The 18892-nt window shown below is 36.6% G+C and overlaps 1 protein-coding gene across 6 annotated transcripts in view; it reads left to right on the forward strand.

Annotated features, from left to right (window-relative positions):
* The window catches only part of ZNF451 (zinc finger protein 451), a 126885-nt gene that overhangs the window by 11492 nt on the left and 96501 nt on the right, over window positions 1-18892 (forward strand). Inside the window, exon 4 of one of the 6 annotated variants that reach the window (XM_049894880.1) lies at window positions 359-12793. The exons of the other annotated variants lie outside the window; for them this stretch is intronic. Coding sequence (XP_049750837.1) covers window positions 359-1855 — 1497 coding nt within the window. The 3' untranslated portion in view covers window positions 1856-12793. Of the gene's footprint in view, window positions 1-358; window positions 12794-18892 lie in introns of those variants that run through there. 6 annotated transcript variants of the gene reach the window in all.

Below are 18892 nucleotides of genomic sequence, written 5' to 3' on the forward strand. Positions count from 1 at the left end.
TCCCCTTAATTGTTGTCACCAGTGGTTTTATTACTTCTTCTCATCACAGCATGGGACTAGGCAGCAGGCTAGGATGGTACCACTTATACTGGGCATGTTTTTACTCTCTCCTTTTTCATAGACAGAGTCCCAGATTAATGCCACCAGTTGGTTTTGGGGCTTTTGGGGTAGTAAAGCTTGTGTTTGACTTTTGTGATCTTCTTGCTGACACTGGTGGATTAGATCTTTCATTGTTAATTATAATATTTAAAAAATTGAATTCTGCTTACTGGACATGCATCTTTCCACTTGAAAGTTAACATATTAAAAAGCATATTTTTTTTCTTCCTTGGTTTCCTTGTTCATGTGGATAACCCAGAGAATGCCTGAGTCTAAGGTGCCATCCTCTGAGAATCATCGCCCAGAAATGTGCTCTAGCTGCAGTGTTCCTCTTTCCATTGGAGACAGCAGCTCCTCCTCTGGGAGTTGCTCCAGCAGTCCACAAAGGATAGTTTCTCAACCTTCCTCTGTTGAGAACCCATTGGAGAACCAGAAAAATGATCAAAGTAATTCAGATATTAAGATCTCTGAGACAGAGACACCTAAACCATCACAAAGTATTGAGACTCTGCCTTCATGTCCACTTCTGGTCCCCCGAGAATCTTTGGCTTCTTTGGAGGTCAAGGAGGATTTACTTAGAGAGTCTTCTTCAAGTTCACAGCAAGGACAGGATGCCATCCTCTATCTTCAGACACAAGTGGCCGAGATGTCCCGAGTAATACGTGATCTACAATCCAGGAGCTGTTTTAGATTTCATCATTCTAGGCCAAGCGAGAACTCCTCTCTTCCTTGGGACATTTCCACCTCTAAGGAGGAAAATTTATCCACAGTTGATGAAGAGGCTGACTGCAAATCCCCCTCTGCTGATGACAAAGGGCAGCCCTCTGATCCCAGCCAGTCTAGTTTCACAGGTCTTTTGAAGAGAATGGAACAAAGAGGTGTTATAAAGAGGGTAACATTACAACCTGAAGCGGAATCATGTGAAGGGAAGCCTGATTGTGTGACCTCTAAGAAACGTTTAGTTCCTCCATTGCATCCTCTTCTGAGAATTGCTACCACTGAGGTTTTTAAAGATCCTGCTGATTGCCATCCTTCTTCCTTCATGGGACACAGGGTATATCCTGTGGCTAAGGATACCTCTCCTTTCCAACCAAATCCACCAGCTGAGGGCCCCATTGTAGAAGCACTAGAGCACAGCAAGAGAGGAAACACAGCATCCCCTCTAGATTCTACCTCAAAAGAAATGGAGGTCATGGGCTGTAGGTTCTACCACGCTGCTTCTATTGCAGCCCGAGCTGCCAGCTACATGGCCTATATGACTCAGTATCAGCGTAAACTCTGGGAAGACATGGAGGATCTGGTTCATGACCCAGAGTTTGACCGTGGAAAAGCAAGGTGTATAATATCTGATGGCATGGATGCGGGCCTTTGGCAGCTTTGTACTACTAGGGACATAATGGACTCTGTAGTCAGAGTTATGGCCATGGCAATAGACTACAGACGGCAAGCTTGGCTCCGACTTACATCTCTGACTAGGAAAACCCAGGAGAAGATCTCACACTTACCCTTTGATGGTGCTTCCCTTTTTGGACAAGATGTGAATGCTGTTGTTGCAGAAGAAAACAGTATTAAAGAAAATGACTATAAAGACCACAACAGATACTCTAACCAGCATCGATACTTTTATAGTCATGATCAGAAAGCACATTATCACAATAGAGGATACTCCAAAGGGGATTGGTACAAACCCCGAAATCACCCCTATAGATATAGAAAAAAGGGAGACTCCCCAGAACGCCATGGGTACAAAAATTAATTATCCGTTCATGTTCAGCAGAATAGTCGTCTAAAATCCTAACTGTTTTACTTGCTCCTTCCAGCTAAAGTAGGATCAGTAAGTAGGAGGTCATCTCAAAATGGGTATCTGGAATGACCACAGCTAATGTTCGAATTCTAGACTTCTGGAATGTAATATATAATAAAGAGACTCATGTTTTATTGTCCAAGGAAACAGTGGAGACTTTCATCTGAAGAGGTTGGACAAAAATTTATCTCTTATTTCTGGTCCAAAATAAGTCTAAAGGAGGGTACTCAGGAATCTGAATCCTCTTATAATTAAAGAAAAGTCTAGATTTGTTCCTCAGGAAAATCTTATTGGTAAACTGAGGACTATCAGATTTTGAATCTGGAGATAACCTACTATTGGTCTCACTTTACTAAGACCAGGGGCAAGCCCTTCATTTTTAGGTCATCAGTGCTTCCTTCCTTGTTTGGGCTTTAGTTTGACAGGTCTTTGCAAAAGACAAGTTTGTTAAAATCTTTTTATGTCAGGATGATCAACTCAATAAGAGTCCATTCTACTTTGAAGCTCTATGAGACTTTAGAAGCAACCATGAAGCTATTTGTCAAGAACTGGCATTCAGATAAAATTTTGCCAAATCCAGTTAAATTTCAGTGTGATGGCTCAATGTCACAGGTCTAATATGGATACCAGCTGGAAAAAGACTGTCCTGCCTATAATATCTCCGCAGAAATTTTCACAGTTAACTATCGTCATCGGTACTTGTACCATCACTACTCTTCAAGCTGCATTTGAGAGAACTGTTTGTTGTCATCAGTCTTAATGGTCTTTGACCTATCAAGCTCTCATATATCAAGCTGTGAGACTCAGTCATGGTGGTCTCTTCCTATAACATGGGCCTTTCACCAAGCTGGCCTTCTTAAATAAACCTACCTTCTAAACAGTGAACTCTTTTGAGTTTGATAATTCAGCACACTAAATACAAAAAAGGATATGTACATTAGTGTTCTGGAAATAGAGGATGTTATTCACATCATCCAGGCATGCAAATTTGAACTCTTAAAGAGCAAGAATTGCACACACGCCTGACGGTCTGGCCTGCTTATTATAATAAAGAGGGATTTCATCAATCTAGATGTTGAAAACCGTTAAGAACTAAAGCACTGTGGATATAGTAAAAAGAACAAGCCACACAATTCTGGTTTTGGATATCTATTTAGATGGTGATAACCATTAATGATTTCTTGAAAGGCTGAACTCAAGACTTCAGTGACATGTTTCTGGTTAATTATTCCCTTATCCTGGTCAGACTCTTAAAATGAGAGACAACTTTTTTCACCCTACTGGTCTCAACAATAGTTCTCCACCATATTGCAATTGGCAGCAGATACCTCAGTCATTTTCACAGTATCTTTTTAATCTCAAGGCAGTGGCTGTATGATGCCAGCCCTTAAGTCTGTGTCTTTGGAGCATGACTTCAGGAATAGAAAGAATGTCAAGTTTGCGGGGTCTAAAATAACATCACCTAGTATTGTTTGCTTGGCCAAAAAAATTGTTCACAGACTTATAATTTTATAACTTCTCAGTTTGTCAGACACCCACATTTTTTTCATCTGTTTGATTAAGGTGTTTTGGGTATACTATTAGTGGAATATAGCACTGTTTTAGGGTTTATGTGGCTTCTGTTTCTTTTGCTGTAGTTCTTGCACAGATGTTTGACATTTTCCCTGGTAACCCACTTTAATAGTTGTATTGGAAACTAATACCCCCTGTCAATTTTAACCATGTTTAGCACCTTTTTGGTCTGCCTTTCTTTCTCTCCCTATTGGTGCTATATGAGGTTGAAGGCTCAAATTTCCCTACTTGGAAGAAATTGCTATTTTTTTTTGTCAGATAAATTCTGTCCTATTTGTGGATTAAACTAGAACTACAGTTTTCTTGGAGGAGATCATCTTGTAAACTTAGCAGAATCATACCTTGAGTTACCTTATTTTTCTATATTTTCCACAGAATTTTACTTTCACTTTTTTGGATCCACGCATGTTCTAGAAATTGTCTTTCAGATTGAATACTAGAAGAACATTGATTGACTACCTGAAAAGAAACAAGGGCCTAAGAAATTATACATGGATCTTTGTAGCTTATAATGTATACCACATCAGTCAAGCAATCTCATGTCCTTTGACACCGCACTGTAGTTTCTTCTGTGAAAGGACTAGCAACTAGCGAACTCACTAGAGAGATCTTGAGACCATTCTGTATGGCTGCACATAGGTGTTCTCATCTAGCTACGGCTACTTCAAACTGTTGCTACTTTTCCATTTCTCCCCTCTACTTCCCTAAATTAGATGCTAGGTCACAAACTTGATAACTTGAGATATCCTTATATTCTGAAAACCAAACCAGAATGAATGATGCTTGAAGATATGATCCTCTGAATCTGCTTTGGCACTTCTACTTATTTTGCTCCTTTTTTCTTAAAATATTTGGAAGACAGCATTACTTTTCTCTTTTCCTTTTGTGATATTTGTATCGCTTAGTAATAAAATGATAAATAATATTACCGCTCTTATCGATGCATTCAGGCATCTCCAGAGAATTGTTTTCTTGAAAGTAAGAAAGTATTAGGAAATAATTGAATTGGTGACCAAATAGATAACTTCTGAAGGGGTTTGGCAGTTTAGTGAGGATGGGGACAGAATACATTGGAGTAGGAACAGTTTGTAGCTATAGTTTCTTGACTTCAGAAGAAACAGTTTCCTAACTTTTTGTTTTTATTATTTAAATCTTTTTCTGTGGTATACTTGAATGATGATGGTGTTATAAAACTAAAAATGGGGACTTGGTCTAGAGAGAAAACAACCCTGATAGACCAGGGTATGGAATACCTAATTAGATAATAAGTATTCATATTGTACCTGCTATGAGCAGAGCCTGGGACAAACTTCCCCATTGGGCCAGCCTGTGATGTTCTCGCACCTCTGGGTTCTCTAGGAGGCCTTGGAATAGTTGGAAGTTTAATGATTTGATTTTCTCAAAAGGGATACATCTAATGATCCTTTTTCTTCAAAATGTTATTTCTTGACTGACATATATGCAGACAATATGATTTCTTGCAATTGCTGTGTTCAGAGAAATACTGTTTCCATTAATATATGAAGTGCCTTTTTAAATTTCATGCTTTTGTTTAAAACTTAACATTTTATGTCTCGCATATGTTGCTGGTGGTATTTATGTGAACTCTGTACAGTGGTTTAATCTTGTATTTTATTATCTTCATTATCAGTACAATTGCACTAACTGTACTCTCCTTCTGAATGTTACTTTGTTTTCCTTATAGCTCTATGTTCCATTTCAGAAGGTTGTGGAGTATATCGGTCCCCTTCTTATTTAACTTCATAGTAGTTATATTTAGTAATTATTGATTGGCTCAGTTTTCTGGGCATTAAGGCAGCTGTTTTTTTTTTTTTTTTAATCTGTGCAGAGTTTTCTGATTGAGTCATTTATCTCATATCTAACCTTGTTACCCATGATAACACAACTTCTGTTTGATAAGTGGATGTCTTTACTTGGTAAGAAGAAGCAAGGACATTAGGAAAAACACAGTAAATTTGCAGACACTTTATCTTTTTTTTTTTACACTGTGTGGTAGCTTCCTTATTGGTGTAATTGAATTAAACCTTTTTTGACTGTGGCAGCTTCTTTAATAGTATAATTTCATTTATTTACTTAGCCCTCAAAATGGCATTTTGAGGGGAGCATGAACTCTTTCAGGGTATGCAGCTACTATTTAATACACTACATTAGTACTCCACATTAATAATTTACTGAGTGATACCTAAGTGACCTGATCGATAGTGTCCTTAAGGGCCCAATACATCCAGGATAACCTCTCAGGTACTCTAAACAGGTGGTCAGAATAAACACTCTAGATTCTCTTCTAACTGTAAAATTGAATATGAATATGGATGAACATAGAGTTAAGTGACATTCATTAGTCTTGGGGATATAATAATTGATTTTAGGCTTCTGATGAGGGTTTGAACTTCTAGATTAGATATATGTAGAAATAGTTTAAAAATTGCAATAACTAAAACTTTTTTTTTTTAAGTGTGAGGCATATTTTACCCCAGGCTTTTAGATTCCCTTGTCTTTTGAAATTCACTGTTCTGTACCTATGATAGCAGCTAGACCAACAGTTGATTGTCACATCTGTATGCATCTTATGCATGTCATTCAGTTGGCCAGGTGCATTTTTTATGACTTTTCCTTAGTGGATACACAAACCAATATTAGTTCCTCATTTCCATTTAAGAAAATATACAGTTGGAAGTTACCAGTAAACTGATGACAAACACTGTATTAAATGTAAATCTTTTAGGTATTTTTTCAGATATAACAAGTTTTGTAAATGGTTAAAATAATCTTTTATGGAATTTCTGTTCCTGGTTGAGTGATGAGAATACTGTTTTATTAAATATTTTTTCTCTTATTTATTAGTAAAGGTGATGTTTTTGTATTTCATTGTATTTTCCTTTGCTTGACTTTATAATAATGAAAACTTTTTTATAGTAATGTTTGGTACCATTGAGATACTATTGGAAATTATGCTTGGTTCCTGTGGGTTATGTCTAGAGGTAGTCATAGTCCAACCATGCCCTTTTTATGTCATAGCATGTTAGTTATTTCGTTCTTTGAATTTTAATCTTTTCTTCCCTTTTATAAGGTACCTCTTCTAGAATGATATCTGGTCTTCCTGTAATCCTGTTGATGCAGGTTATTTTTATTCTGCTGGTATATACTAGGCAGAATTTTGGTGTGGATTTGTATTTGTGTACTTAAGACATGTCTTCAGTATTAATGTAAAAAGTTTTCTACTTTTCCCTTATAATGTCCCTTAAAAAAAAAAAAGTTAAACTATTCCCTGGCTATTGAGCTTTCATTAGTTTTTAATGCCTTCTTGTTTAATGGTAGCAGTATTATCTTTTTTGTTTTTTCACACAAATGCATTTTTAAGTATAATTTATTGTCAAATGCATCTTACAAAAATTTTAAGGCCATCACTATAGATTTGTCTATAATATAGCACTTATTACTGTATTTCGAAGTTAACGAGTTTTCTCTAGGTCTTAAGGGCTTTACTGGTTTTATTGAGGTAACTGTTTATTTCGAGTGGTCCATTGGATTTCCTGATGCCTTGTCCAGAGTTCAACAACAGTTCTCAGGTTGTCTGTACTTTCTTGTAGAACTTGGGAGATCTTGCAAGTTGTTTTGAGTTTTCTAGTATTTGGGTATATTCCTTGGTAGAAGTGAAAGTAAATGCTTTGTATTGGTGATATTTAAAAATATGTATGTTGTAGCTGTTGTTGTCAGGTGCCCTCAAGTCGGTTCCAACTGATAGCGACCTTAAGCGCAACAAAACGAAACACTGCCCGGTCCTGCTTTATCCTTACAGTCATGGTTACACTTGAGCTCATTGTTGCAGCCATTGTGTTAGTCCATCTCGTTGAGGATCTTCCTCTTTTCCGCTGACCCTGTACTTTGCCTATATATGTGTGTGTATATATATGTATACACACACTTTGATTTTAAATGCCTCAAGGGTTATTGTGTTAAAAGTTGTTAACATGTAGAATATATGTTAGCATATAAAATGGCTTGTGAAAGTTAGTCTTATAAAAGGATAACTACTTAGACTAAATTTTGTAGGCTGGTTTTTTTCTATGAACTGTCATATGCTGTTTTCTTTCTTACCAGGAAGAGTGGTTGGATCACAGCATTTAATTCTAAGGGCTACAGTTAACCTCTCACTTTTATCTGTGATGGTTGTTTTTCGTATTATCTTGTTTTATAAAGTAATGTGTTAAATGGAATGCCTGGGTGGTGTAAACGATTAATGTTCTTGACTGCTAACTGAAAGGTTAGCAGTTTGAATCCAGCCAGAGGCACTTTGGAAGAAAGGCCTCGCGATCTACTTCCAAAAAATCGGCCACTGAAAACTCTGTGGAGCACATTTCTACTCTGACACACGTGGGGCTTGCTGTGAGTCAGAATCTATCAAAAAACAACTGTTTTTTTTAATGTGTTAAATAACTCTTTATTATCTTTCTGGTCTCTTTAGTTACATTGTTGTTGTTAGGTGCCATCAAGTCAGTTTCTTCTCATTAGCAACCCCGTGTGACAGAGTAGAACCATCCCATGGGGTTTCCTGGGCTGTAATCTTTACGGGAGCAGATCACCAGGTTTTTCCCTGGCGGAGCAGGTTTGAACCGCCAACTTTTGGATTAGTAGCCAAGCCCATAACCACATGTAACCTGTTGTACCACCAGAGCTCCTTCTCTTTATCCGTACCTCTTTTAATTTGTGAGGTAACTATAATATGGTTGGTGGAATAAAGCATTTCCTCAGGTCACTAAATACAGCTTCAGGTTGTCAGTTTCAAATGCACATATTACATTGTTTCCTGCTATTAGGTGTGTAGCCTGCTCCTTTCTGCCTTGGGTGGAATACAATTAATATATAAGTAGTCTTGTTTCGATTCTTAACAGAGTTACCTGTGTATTGGTTTTTGTTCAATGGCTCTAAACAGCTCCCATTTTCTTTTATTTTTGGCAAGAATATGTTCTGACTGCTTTTGGAAGCATTTGTGTCTAAGAGTTGTCATTCTGCCTGGGAAGGAGGAAAAGAAAACCTACATTTACAGAGCATGTATGTGCTAGGCTTTGTGCTAGTTACAAGTCACTCTTGAGATAGATATTCTTATTTTGCAGATGAGGAGGTAAATTTAGAGTTATTAAGCCATTTGCTCAAGTGGTAGAACTGAACTCTGAGTATAGGTTATGCCTCCCAAGTGTCATTTCAACATTGTACAGGGCTTGTCTCCATGTATTTTTCAACCCCCACTCAGATCTTACCTCTGTGATACACTACCTTGACATACACTAATCTTTTTCTTTCCTGAGTTTTGTATTTATGACTATACTCTTATCCCTTAGTACTTGATGTTTTATTTTAACTAATTCCTGGTTATTTTACTTGTCAGATCGGGAACCCTGTGCTCTTAGTTCTTCCCCTAGAGTTTCACTGTGCTAGGCTAAGGTGGTTGTTGATGCATACTTACTGGCTTCTGTTTCATATATTGCTTATTTGCATTCCATTCGTTTTCAGCACTGGTCATTTTAGTCCTAGTTCTTAGTGCTTTTTTTTCCTTCTGCCTTTTTTGTTTGTTACACCCATTTTGTTTCAGGTATATGCTTTAAAAATTGTATTTCATTGGCATCTTGAAGATACTGGCTTAATAGAAGGGAGATGGAATGATGCAAGGCACATGGTATTGAATTTCTAAGACCTTTTTTTTTTTTTTTAATCTGAGTATTGGCAAGTTATTTGCTTGTTGAGCCTCAGCTTTTCTACTCAAAGGAGGTTGTACACATTATTTTGAAAATTCTAAAGCTCAGTAGATTTCCTTTTTTAGTAGTTGTGCTGTTTCCATCCACATTTTTACATTTCTTGCAACTGGGGGTGGTGGGGTGGTAGAGTGGCATTGGATATAGATACATACATTTTTAAAGGTATTTAGTAGCACATAATCATTTAATACCAACAGATCCTGTTCCTTTGTTTACAGTATTTTTAAAGCTGAACCATTAGGCTCTATTACAAGCTGAACAGTGTACTAAGTTACTAAGACATTTAAGTAGTCTCTTTTCTCAAGGGCAAGCTAAGAAATGTTCATAATAAACAAGATAATAAAAGAGATGTAGAGTGAAGAGCTAGGGTGCATAGGTATGTGAATACAGTTTTAGGTGGATGGCATTTTGTCTTTGTATCTGTGTTGGAATCATTTTTTCAATGTCTGCTATGTGTAGGCAGACCCTGAGGAAGGTGAGGATGCTGGGAGTTAATACGAGATGGTATATTCTCTTAGGAGGAGAAAGAAACAGCGCTCCAGTGTAATAATTGTCCTACTTAGAGGAATGCTTATGAGGTTGGAACAAGAGAGGGCCATATGGAAAAGTCAGAGAAGCTTTTCTCATCTACCAAGTGCTTGAGCTGAGTTTTGGAAATAGTTAATTGGAGGCATTCTGATGGAGGAATTGGTGTATACAGAGGTATGGCGAATGCCATGAAGTATGTCTGGTTTCAGAACTGTAAGGAACAGCCTTTATGGGGACAAAATTGGAGGAGAGAAAGCTGAAGAAAGAGAATAAATTACTTACGCATGAAAATATGGTTCCTGCATATTCAAAGCGTACAAAATTTGTATAGCCATTACTTTGTAAGGTTATAGAATTAGTCTTTCTAGGGATTGGTTTGTACCATAACCCACTTGAGACATCTAGAACAATTTGTTTCTATTCTTCCCTGAACTGAGCCCAACAAGGGCTCTCCGCAGGACACCTCCAGCCTGAGGGGCAGCTCTGACAATGAGAACTGAGGCACTGGTAGAAAATAACTTTGAAGATTAATAGGATAATGCCATTGAAGTGGAATGTGGCATCTTATGTGGGTATAGAGTTGCATACTTAAAGGGCCAGCTCTTGGCAGAGTGTCCTTAGTTTTGCTAAATGTGTGTTGACTTACGATACTTTGAGGGTGGACTTGAGGAACATAGTTCTAAAAATATTACTTGATTGGAGTTTGGAGATGTTATGTTGAAGAAGAGACTATGAATCTTGTACCAGTGGTATCTCCAGCACACCCAAAACACATTTTGTCGATTTCCTGATTGTTTTTTCTCTGGTTTCAATTTTTTTTCCTTGCTGTTGTTGCCACTTTCACCTTTTTCTTGTTTTGTAATATCAGAGCAGTAGCAACTCAGAATTAAAAAGTTATAACTCCTCTTTTGCTTTGTCACAGTTTCATATTCAGAGACATTTAAAAATTCTCTTAAGCTCCAAAGTTGCTTACGATTTGGAGGTGGGAGGGGAGTCGGGGGAGCTGTGCTTAAGGAGGATCAAGTTCATTCTTCTTAGGAGTTGTGTTTGTTTTTTTTTTTAAACATAGGTATTGGCAAACTACTCAAAGGACAATACAGGAATAATCTGATTTTAACAGGTTTCGTTGTACTAGCCTTCTTTAACTAAGTAAAGTACTTTACAAAATGGAGTATATCTGTATGTGTGTATTTAAATTTATTCATTAAGGCAAATGCCCTGTGTACTTTGTATTTGTAAACAATAACCATTTGGGGGTGGGAAGGTGGTTGCTCTGTACAAAAGAGGTCTGTTTCCAAAGCTTTGCTGCTGGAGATCGTATAAATAAATATTGTATGCTTTGCTGTGTTTATCTTTTCTGCTCTCTCTGTATTTCGAAATAATTTTTTGAGAAAATTTGGTTTTTAAAATGTTATTTGGGATGTGGTTTGAGTTAGGTTGGACAGGAGGGGCTTCTGGTAAACAACTTTTGGGAGTGCAAACTTCAGACCAAATTATGGACCAGTGTTTTAGAATATACAATACTCAGCCCTTGACATTGAGTTTGTATGAAGTAATTCGGTTGTTTCAGGAATTCTGTTCAAGCCAGGTGGACTAGTCAGATGAATAATGTGATGATTTACAAAGCTGATTCATCCCACTTTTGCAACTGATTGCTCCTCAGACCTGTCTTTGAACTTAGGATCCCTAACAGGATAAAGATGATAGAAGAAACAGATCACTCTCCATTTGGTGCTCCTTTGGCTAATCAGCACTGGCTGACATTGGGGGAGATGTAACAACAATAAGTAAATCTCTTCCTTAGATTGTTCTGTCTATCCCTTTTCCCTATCCTCTACCTCCATCACCTCCTACAAATTTCATATTTCCTTATTTATTGGTTTTTCAGTGGACAGAAAGTGTCTTTGGTAAGTTAGATAAGAAACTGGGTTGTTGTTCAATTTTCTGGGTAATTAGTTTTACAGAGTGTTTTCTATTAGATTATCTCAGCCTCACAAAAACCTGTGTGGTAGATGGGGCAGAATTGTTCCATTTCATAAAAAGGTACAGTGACTATATTTTTATTTTCGTTAAAAAAGTAATTTTATAGAAAATGCAAATTTTGATGGTTTCATGTTAGGTACTCAGGAACTAAAGTGCTTTTTAGAAATTAGTAATCAGGATTTTAAAATATAAATTGTTCATCACAAAAAAGCCACAAACTGACCCCCTGCCACAGCTATTGTAAAAAATAATTTCTTGTGAAACCCTGCTTTTCAAAATTGTGTAAAAGTAGAATTACTTCTTTAAGACTGCATTTCCTTTGAATTGGTCTTGGAAAGTATTTGTAGAAAACTGATTTAGCTGATTATGGTAGTAAGAAGTAACTTAGAAGCTCACTTTTTGGATAAGCAGATGTGTGAAGACTAGTGAAGTGGAAGATCTGCCAGCAGTAAGTATTTGTTAAGTGTATTCATGGGGTCTTAGAAAAGTTTTAAATAGTCGATAGCCAGTTTTTGTAGCATTTTCTCAGCACTCGATACCAAGGCCAGTTCTTAAGTACCAAAGGGGAGATGGAAAGTATACATGACACTTAGCTTTCTAAGCCATAACACGTTTCAGGGTTTAAAGTGAATTGTTCAAGCAATAGCCATATGTAGATGAATTTTAAAGGAAAGCTTACTGGTGAAATCATTTAAATATGTATTCATCTAAGACTAGTTTTTTAAGACTAGTTAGTCAGAAATTTAGCTTATAGTAAAAAATTCTTCTAGGGCCTAATTAGCTTCCTTTTGTACATTAAAGGTTTAGAAATTACCTTTGTGATGAGAAAACCTAAGAATCTTGAATTCTGTATTTATATTCTAAACGGGGAAAGAGGAAGGTAAGGTCTAAGTTACCTGGGTAAGCTAGTATTTTTAAGTTTCAGCTTTTAATTTGACTAAATGTATTTTTTCATAACTTACATACATTTTAAAATATAAAATCAGTACATTGTTTTTCAAAGAATATGTGCTGTTAAAGAAAAGTAAAATTGAACGTGTGTTTTAACTAAATGTTTTTGCTTTAAAATGCTGATGTTTGGCATCAAACCTGTTCAAAAATAATTCTCCGGTAGCCATTTAGTCTGTTGAACTGGATATCACTTTCCTTAATTCTTGATCAATATCTGTTTCTGTTAGGTTTGGAAAATAATGTAGCCCAATCATTGTACCTTAAGAGACCAAAATAGGAACAAAAGAAAGCTAAATAGTTTACTAACAGATCATGTTCCTTCTAGATACGAACTTTCCATCCATGTTTATGAAGGATAGATACTGAACTTATATTTTTATATATAAATTGGTGATTTAAACCACATCCATTACGTTCCCAACCAACAAAAGATTGAGATCCTTAACACTTTTTCTGTTTAAACAGTCTTGTTATACATTACTGGTTAAAATTTCCTTAACAGTTTTATTACATATGCTGGTGGTAGAAAAATTAGAAAATATAGACAAAAAGCAAAAAACATCCAGACACACTTAACATTTTAATGTATAGCCTTATAGGTTTTACTTATACATAATATTATGTATTTTTACAAAAATGGAATCATTTTCACTTAAAAACAATAGGGAAAGAAGACATTGGAATAAAGTTTAACAGGTTATAACTTCTTTGATTAATGGGATCTTATGTTACATTGTTATTATTTTGCTATTTAACAATTTTGTATGGCTTTATTTCACAGTTCACATAGCAGATCACAGTTTCACAGCAACATTAGTTTCCAGACAATCTTTGTTAGGTCATTAAACTTGATTAGTAAATGAAAATTTTGGTGAAAATTTTGTCTAAATAGTGGGATTGTCATTGGAGTCCTGGTGGTGGTCTGTGATCAAGATTTATAAGTGGGTTCATGGTTTGAACTGGTTTTTATTAGAGTGGTTATTGGTCTGCAGCAAAATAGGAAAACCAACACAGTGCAGCTAGTTTTTCATGAGGCTAAATTTTTTCAGTATGAGATACTTAAGGATCTACAGTCAACACCCATGGAAGCAGCAGTCAAGAAATTGAACAATGCATTGAATTAGGCAAATCTGCAAAAGACCTCTTTAAAGGTTAAAAAGCAATGATGTCACTTTATGTGGCAGTAGTTGCAATCCCTTTGACAACACACTCACCTTTTCTACCCCACATTTCTGTGTCCATTCACACTAAATGGGCTTCTATCCCTTTCTGCTTTCTTACCCACCGTCCAGACAGGAGCCATCCATTTAGTCACATGTATCTATTTCGACTAAGAAACACACTCTTTGTGAGTATTTTTTTATATTTTATAGTCCAGTCTAATCTCTGAAGAGTTGGTGTCAGGAATGATTTTAGTTCTGCGTTACCAGAAAGTCCTGGGGCCATGTCGTCTGGGGTTCCTCTGGTCTCAGTCACACCATTAAGTCTGGTCTTTTTATGTGAATTTGAGTTCTGCACCCCACTTTTCTCCCGCTCCGTTACGGACTCTCTGTTGTGTTCCCTGTCAGGGCGGTCGGTGGTGGTAGCCGGGCACCATCAGTTCTTCTGGTCTCAGACTGGTAGAGTCTCCGGTTTATGTGAATCTTTTGTCTCTTGGGCTAATATTTCCTTGCGTCTTTGGTGTTTTTCGAAACGCTGGTGGCGTAGTGGTTAAGAGCTACGGCTGCTAACCAAAAAGTCAGCAGTTCGAATGCACCAGATGCTCCTTGGAAACTGTACGGGTCAGTCCTACCCTGTCCTGTAGGGTCAGTACGAGTCATAATTGACTCCGTGGCTATGGGTACTCGTTGGTGTTCTTTATTATCCTTTGCTCCAGATGAATTAGGACCAATTGATGCATTTTAGATGGCCGATTGCAAGTGTTTAAGACCCCAGATGCCACTCGCCAAAGTGGAATGCAGAACATTTTCTTAATAAACTTTATTAATGCCGATTGACTTAGATGGTCCCCAGACCCCTGCCCCTGCTGCTTTGTCCCTTGAAGTGTTTGGTTGTGTTCAGTAAACTTCTTAGCTTTTGGTTTAGTCCAGTTGTGCTGACTTCTCCTGTATTGTGTGTTGTCCTTCCTTTCACCTAACATAATTCCTGTCTACTATATAGCTAGTAAATTCTCCTCTCCCTCCCTCCTCACCCTCATAACTGTCAAAGAATGTTTTCTTCTGTGTTTAAACCTTTCCTTGAGTTCTTATAAAAGTGATCTCATACAATATTTGTCCTTTTGTGACTAATTTCACTAAGCATGATGCCTTCCACATTAATCCTTGTTGTCACATGTTTTGCGGATTCATCACTGTTCTTTATCACTGCGTAGTAGTCCATTGTGTGAATATACCATAATTTGTTTATCCATTCGTCTGTTGATGGGCACCTAAGTTGTTTCCATCTTTTTGCTTTTGTGAACAGTACTGCAGTGAACTTGGATATGCGTATATCTGTTTGTGTGATGACTCTTATTTCTCTAGAATATATTCCAAGAAGTAGGATTGCTAGATCATATGGTACTTGTATTTCTAGCCTTTTAAGGAAGTGCCAAATCGATTTCCAAGGGTACCATTTTATATTCCCACCAGCAGTGTATAAGTGTTCCAGTCTCTCCATAACCTCTCCAATATTTATTATTTTGTGTTTTTTTTGTAGTAACGCTAGACTCGTTGGTGTGCGATGGTATCTCATTGTAGTTTTGATTTGCATTTCTGTAATGGCTGATGATCGTGAGCATTTCCTCATGTATGTTAGCCACCTGAATGTCTTCTTTGATCAAGTGCCTGTTCATATCCTTTGCCCACTTTTTAATTGGGTTGTCTTTTTGTTGTAGAGGTTTTGCAATATCTTGTAGATTTAGAGATTAGACCCTTATCAGATTTGTTGTAGCCCAAAATTTTTTCCCAGTTTGTAAGTTGTTTTTTCACTATTTAGATGAAGTATTTTGATGAGCATAAATGTTTGATTTTTTTGGAGCTTCAAGGCACCTAGTTTCTCTTCTGGTATTTGTGTATTGTTAGTTATGTTTTGTATTGTGTTGGTGCCATGTATCGGGGCTTCTGGCGTTGTCCCTATTTTTTCTTTCATGATCTTCATCGTTTTAGATTCTATATTTAGGTCTTTGATCCATTTTGAGTTAGTTTTTGTATATGGTGTTAGGTAAGCGTCGTTTCATTTTTTTGCAGATGGATATCCAGTTATGCCAGCACCATTTGTTAAGGAGACTGTCTTTTCCTCATTTAATGGACTTTGGGCCTTTGTCAAATATCAGCTGCCCATATGTGGATGAATTTACATCTGGATTCTCAGTTCTGTTCCATTGGACTATGTTGTTGTACAAGTAACAGGTTGTTTTGACTACTGTGGTGTATAATAGGTTCTAAAATCAGGTAGTGTGAGACCTCCCACTTCTTCAGTAATGCTTAACTTATCTGGGGCGTCTTTCCTTTCCATATGAAGTTGGTGATTTGTTTCTCTATCTCATTAAAAAGTGTTGGACTTTGGGTTGGAATTGCATTGTATCTGTAGATTGCTTTGGGTAGAATTGATATTTTCATAATGTTGAGTCTTCCTATCCATGAGCAAGGTATGTTTTTCCACTTACGTAGGTCTCTTTTGGTTTCTAGTAGTAGTGTCTTATAGTTTTCTTGTATAGGTCTTTTACGTTTCTGGTTAGATTTATTCCTAAGTATTTATCTTCTTGGGGGCTATCGTAAATGGTGTTGATTTGGTGATTTCATCTTTAGTGTTCTTTCTGTTGGTGTAGAGGAATCCAACTGATTTTTGTATGTTTATCCTGTATCCTGCCACTCTGCTGAATCTTTCTGTTAGTTTCAGTAGTTTTCTTGTGGATTCTTTCAGGTTTTCTGTGTATAAGATCATATCATCTGCAAATTGGGAGCTTTTACTACTTCCTTACCAATTTGGATGCCCTTTTTTTCTTTTTCTTGTCGTATTGCTCTGGCCAGGACCCAGCACAATGTTGAATAAGAGCGGTGATAAAGGGCATCCTTGCCTGGTTCTGGTTCTCAAGGGGAATGCTTTGAGGTTATTTCCATTTAAGATGATGTTGCTTGTTAGCTTTTTATGAATGCCTTTTATTATGTTGAGGAATTTCCATTCTATTCCTATTTTGCTGAGAGGTTCTTTTTTTTTTTTTAATATGAATGTGTGTTGGACTTTGTCAAATGTATTTTCTGCATCAATTGATAAGATCTTGTGGTTCTTATCTTTTGTTTTATTTATATGATGGATTACACTGGTTCTTCTAATTGAGCCATCCCTGCATACCTGGTATGAATCCCACTTGGTCATGGTGAATTATTGATACATTGTTGAATTCTTTTGGCTAGAATTTTGTTGAGGATTTTTGCGTCTGTGTTCATGAGGGTCTGTGATTTTCTTTTTTTGTGGAGTCTTTACCTGGTTTTGGTATCAGTGTTATGCTGGCTTCACAGAATGAGTTTGGGAGTATTCCATCCTTTTCTATGAACTGAAATACCTTTAGTAGTGGTGTTAACGCTTCTCTGAAAGTTTGATCGAATTGTCCAGTGAAGCCGTCAGGTCCAGGGCTTTTTTTTTGTTGGGAGTTTTTTAATTACCTCTTCAATCTCTTCTTTTGTTATAGGTTTATTCAGTTCTGCCTCTGTTTGTGTTAGTTTAGGTATGTAGTGTGTTTCTAGAAATTTGTCCGTTTCCTCTAGGTTTTCAAATGTGTTGGAGTACAGTTTTTGATAGTATTCTGTTATTATGATTCTTTTAATTTCAGTTGGGTCTGTTGTAATATTGTCCGTCTCATTTCTTATTCAGGTTATTTGCATCCTTTCCTGTTTTTCTTTTGTCAGTTTGACCAGTGGTTTATCAATTTTGTTGATCTTTTCAAAGAACCAGTTTTTGGTCCTGTTAACTCATTCAATTGTTTTTCTAGTCTCTTTTTCATTTAATTCTGCTTTAATTTTTATTATTTTCTTTCTTCTGGTGCCTGTGGGCTTCTTTTGCTGTTCTGTGTTCGAGTTGTAGGGTTAGTGTTTTGATTTTGACCTTTTTTTTCTTTTTGGATATGTGTATTTATTGCTGTAAAATTGACTTCTGAGCACTGCTTTTGCTGTGTCCCAAAGGTTCTCCTAGGATGTGTTTTCATTCTCATTTGATTCTGTGAATTTCTTTATTCTGTCCTTGATTTCGTCTATAACCAAGTAGTTTTAGAGCAAGGTGTTGTTAAGTTTCCGTGTATTTTTTTCCCCCTTGGTTTTTCTGTTACTGATTTATACTTCTATGGCTTTATGGTCAGAAAAGATGCTTTGTAATATTTCGATGTTTTGGATTCTATTAAGACTTGCTTTGTGGCCTGATACGTATTCTGGAGACTGTTTCATGTGCTTTGGAAAAGAAAGTATACTTGGCTGTTGTTGGGTGGAGTGTTCTGTATATGCCTATGAGATCAAGTTGGTTGATTATGGCATTTAGACCTTCCGTGTCTTTATTGAGCTTCTTTCTGGATGTTCTGTCCTTCACCGAAAGTGGTGTGTTGAAGTTTTCTAGTATTATTGTGGAGCTGTCTATTTCTCTTTTCAATGCTGTTAGAGTTTTTTTCTTTTTTTTATGTTGAAGTCCTATCATTGGATGTATAAATATTTATTGTGGTTATGTCTTCCAGGTGTATTGACCCTTTAATCAATATATAGTGTCCTTCCTTATTCTTTGCAGTGGGTTTTGTTTTAGTCTATTATGTCAGAGATTAATATTGCCAGTCCTGTTCTTTTTTTGATTGTTGTTTGCTTGATTATATATTTTTCCATCCTTTGATTTTTAGTTTGTTTGTGTCTTTTGAGACTAAGGTATGTCTCTTGTAGGCAGCAAATGGATCGTGTTTTTTTAATGCATTCTTCCTATCCCTTAATTGATGCATTTAGTCCATTTACATTAGCGTAATTATTGATAGGCATGAGTATAGTGCTGTCATCTTGATGGGTTTGTGTGTGTGTGTGTGTGTGAGTTTCTTTGTTCTGCTTAATTTTCTGTGCTGAGTCATTTTTGTGTATTTTCTATTCATGTTTTTCATTGTTGACTTTGTATTTGCTGAGTCTTTATGTTTTTCTTGTTTTTTATTTTGATGTGAAGGATTGTTAGTTTCCTTTGT

The sequence above is a fragment of the Elephas maximus genome, chromosome 1 (genome assembly GCF_024166365.1).
Source record: "Elephas maximus indicus isolate mEleMax1 chromosome 1, mEleMax1 primary haplotype, whole genome shotgun sequence".
In the NCBI taxonomy this organism is placed as follows: domain Eukaryota; kingdom Metazoa; phylum Chordata; class Mammalia; order Proboscidea; family Elephantidae; genus Elephas; species Elephas maximus.